This window comes from Hipposideros armiger, unplaced genomic scaffold, assembly GCF_001890085.2.
Source record: "Hipposideros armiger isolate ML-2016 unplaced genomic scaffold, ASM189008v1 scaffold_301, whole genome shotgun sequence".
Taxonomy (NCBI): domain Eukaryota; kingdom Metazoa; phylum Chordata; class Mammalia; order Chiroptera; family Hipposideridae; genus Hipposideros; species Hipposideros armiger.
In genome coordinates, this window is record NW_017731651.1 from 1321942 (window position 1) to 1326285 (window position 4344).

Below are 4344 nucleotides of genomic sequence, written 5' to 3' on the forward strand. Positions count from 1 at the left end.
AATGAACGAATGAATGAACAAACATAAAAGTAAAAGAAGTACACTTTATTAAACTTCAGAAAATTTGCTAAACATGATAAAAGAATAATACTGTTTGTTTTTTTTCATGGTCATGGGCCAATAGAAGTATACCACCGAAAAAGAAAGGATTCAAGATTAAAGCACCTGAGGTCGGCCATGAAAATACATCTAGCAGTGCTTATTATATTGTCCATAAGGTTTCATCTGCAAAGGCTAGAACCTTAACAAAATTTAATTCAACACAAAGCCTTGTTTATAACTAGTAAACAAAAGAAGCCACATGTGACTTGGAATTGTAGGAAAGCCATATGATCTAGAAACGGTTAGGCTGGTTTATAACTTGGAGCAGACAAAGGACAACTAAAGGTATTCCTCCGAAAGTGATTCCATTCACTTCAGAATCACCAACATCTCATCTCATACAGTGAAGCAGCTCATGCAACAGAAGTAAATGCTTATCTTTTGTTTCATTTGCAATTAAGACTTATTTAAATTCTTTTCTGTGAGTAGCTTTTTAATGATTTTAAAATAATTCATGTATAATACATGGGAACACATCAGTGCTCGCTTCGGCAGCACATATACTAAAATTGGAACACATCAAATTGCACAGGAAAGCTGAGATGAAAAGCATATACTTCCTTACCCCTGCTGTTTACTTATTGCTTGGTTCCAGTTTTAGATATGTAGGTAGATCCATCTCTACACATAAGGGGCTCATCATATTGCTATATTTCTTTTAACTTTTTATAATTGAAAATGTCAAACACACCAAAAGTAGAGAGAACAGAATATTGAATCCCATGTACCCATCAACTAGCTCTTCAACAGTTACCAACATATAGACATTAAGATTTATTTATAACTCCCTCCCCAGGTTATTTTAAAGTAAACCCCAGATATTACATCATTTCATCTGAAAATTCTACATTATCTCTAAGAGATAAGGGCTCCTTTTTTTGCCCCACAACAAAATGAAATATCTTATTACCTGACACTGTATTTTATTGTTGATTTTTTCTTCTTTTACAATGGAGTTTTATTTTTTCCAACTTTATTGAGATATGACATACAACATCATGTTAAGTTTAAGGTACACAATGTAATTATTGGATATATGTATACACTGCAAAATTATTACTTTTTTTTTTTATAACCAATACTACTCAGCAATAAAAGGAACTATTGGTAAGCACAGAAACCTGGCCAAAGTGACAGTGAATCATGATGAGTGAAAAAAAGCCAGTCTCAAACGGTTACACAGCGTGACTCCATTTACGTACCATTCTTAAAATAACAAAATTAAAGAAACAGATAACAGATTAGTGATTGTTGGGTTAAGCTGGGGGTAGGAATGGGAAGTGAATGCAGCTACCAAAGGGCAACAGGACAGATCTTTGTGGTGACAAAATGTCCTGTATCTTGACAGTATTCTGATATTGTACTATTATGATACAATAGTTTTGCAAGATGTCACCACTGGAAAAAGCTAGGTACAGGGTACTTGGGATCTCTCTATTTCTTACAACAGCATGCATTTCTAAAATTATCTCAAAATAAAACATTTAAACACACCAAAAAACCCCATGATGACAGCAATATTCCCTAATACTTCCTCAGAGTTCAAAGTTCTCCAATTGATCCACAAGTGGCTTTTTACAACTGTTCAACTCAGGATTCCAATAAGGTCTCCACACATTCCTTTGGTTGACAGAGCTCTTTTAATCTATGGTTCCTTCATTTTTTCCTCTTGCCATTTATTTGATGAATAAACTGAGTCCTCTATCCTGTAGAATGAGCCAGACTCTGAGTTTGGCTCACTGCAATCATGATGTCTTTATCTTCCTCTATCCCTTGTATTTATAACTGGTCCTTAGATCTAGGCTTGCTTAGAATCAGCTTGGATTATTTTTTGAGCATTTCGGGGATGGTGGTATACTTTATACTTTCTTATTGCGTCAGGAGGCCCACTCCTGTGGCATTACGAATGCATTGGGCATTCAGTCTGATCCATCTATTATACTCCCCCCTCAGACTTCTGCCTAACTCACATTCATCAACTTTCACGAACACGTCTCTTTTACTAGTGGAAATTCCTCATCAATTATTTACTTGAAATAGAGTTCAAACTTTACTTTCCAGTTTTTGGAAAAATAAGTTAATGTCCTAGACAGCTTCTAAGGTGGCCTTTAAGTTTTGTTATTAATTATTATGAACTCAAGTGTTTTTTCATATTTGATATTTGTTTCAATCTATTGCAATCATTATTTCCGATGGTCTTGTTTTCAATTTTTAAGGATTGTTCTTTTTCCAATTTAATTTTTATAGTCATGTAAAAAGCATTTACATGGTTCAATATCAAAAAGAAAAGAGTCAAGTCTAGCTTTCATTCCTTCCTATTCCTTTCTGTTGCCTCGCCCTATATGTGACATTATTTGTCTTTGCTTTATTCTCCTACTTTTTTTAAATGAAATTTGTGTGTGTATATATACACACACATTTATTGTTATTTTTAAATGTTCCCTACTTTCTTAGATTAAAAGGTAATATATCAGTTCTCCATATTAGCTGCCATAACAAAATACCACCGACTGGCTGGCTTCAACAATATTATGTCCTCATAATTCCGGAGGCTGGAAGTCCAAGATCAAGGCAGGGTTGGTTTCCTGAGGCCTCTCCTTGGTGTACACATGGCTGCCCTNTGGGAAAAAAGAGTGAAATAGCAACAAAGAGGTGAAGAGAAAAGATAAACAACAGGAGCAGGAAAAATACCTGAATACATCCTTCGGACTCTTGGCAGAGCAGGTGACATCTCGGGCAGCTCTGGAATAGGACTTAGGAGCGGCTTCTTAGAAGCGATGTCTCTTTCCCCATATAAAGACTTCTCAACACCTTTCTTTCTCTTTGCTTTCTTCTTTCTGCCACTTTTTAAAACCTGAGAAAATGTATTATAACACTGAGATTGAGAAAGCTGTAGCACCATGTACAATTTTGACCCTTTAAACGTATAACCAGTTATTCCATTTAAAATTTTAGAAATTTGAGTCAGGGGTTGGGGGTGAGGTACCTTACAGAGTCAAAAAATATATATAAAGCAGAACTCAATTGATAAATTATAGAGTAACGTTCTCTATTTCCACAAAGCATTTGCCAAGATAAGCTCTGGATAAATAAAAAATGAATTAGATGCTGTAGAGTTGGGCAGACTTAAGACGTGAGGTATTTGTAACTAGGATGTAGTTAAGAGGACTCAGGGTTAACCCAGAATGAGTTATCTCCTGGAAGCTATGGGAGGCCGTTTTCCATCCATAGATCTGGATAAAGAAACAATAGGTGTGTACATAAAATCTGGAGAACGCAAAGCTAGCTGAGCTGATTCAAATGGATTTAATGAAGATTAAAATGAATGGGTTAAAATAAGATGGATTTTAACAAGCAGAAGATGAAGGGCAAAGGCTTGGTAATAACTGATGGAAAACATGTGGGTTTCTATAAAAACTAAAAACTGCTTTAATAATATCTAGAATGCAGTATTAAATTTAATTCTGACTGCCATATCGGTAACTGAGAACTAATGTTCTATGTTTTACAAAAGTTTCATATGGAAAAGACTTGAGGGAAACTCAAATACTGTATTGAAATAATAGATTATTAGCAAAAAGAAATATATTCAGTGTGATGATATTGGAGAGAACCAGACTTTAGGTCAACATAAGGAACACATTTTTAACAATGCTTCTCAGAAAATGAAATTCAAACATTTGTGGACCAATTGCTATGTGCAGGTAATAACTTGCTAGGTATGAGACAAAAAAATGTACTGGATATGGTCTTTAAGGAGCTCACGGTCTAATGGCAAGTAACTATAATACATAACAGGCCATGACAGCGGCTATGTGGACTGAGGACATGGGGACCTGGTGTACGGGAGGTCAAGACAGGCTCCACCGGAAATGTAATGTCTAAGTTAAATCTTAAACACATGAGAATTGTTTGGGCCGATTATGGGAGTGGTGCCGAAGGGCTTTTGGAAGAGCAGAGAACGGCACACACAAGCTTTAGGTGAGGCACAGCCCAGCCCAGGGGAAGAACTGCAAGCAGCAGTGAGCGGTCAGTGGGCCCGCATAGAGGTGGCAGAAGCAGCTCAGAAAGCAAGCAGGGCCCTTGTACACTGAGTATGAGCCTGACAGCAGTGAGGGCTCGCTGCATGCTGGTTCAGGGAGAAACCACCTTTGATGTCACATTTAAGAAAGACCATTTGGTGACAGCATTGAAACGAATGGTGTGAAAAAGTGGATGATATTTAAGACTATGGAAGCAGCA

General features: G+C 36.4%; 1 protein-coding gene across 1 annotated transcript in view; it reads right to left on the minus strand.

Moving 5' to 3' along the window:
* CDCA2 (cell division cycle associated 2) overlaps nucleotides 1-4344 on the minus strand; it is a 59966-nt gene that overhangs the window by 10958 nt on the left and 44664 nt on the right. Inside the window, exon 16 of the mRNA XM_019659546.1 lies at nucleotides 2794-2956. Coding sequence (XP_019515091.1) covers nucleotides 2794-2956 — 163 coding nt within the window. The remainder of the gene's footprint in view (nucleotides 1-2793; nucleotides 2957-4344) is intronic.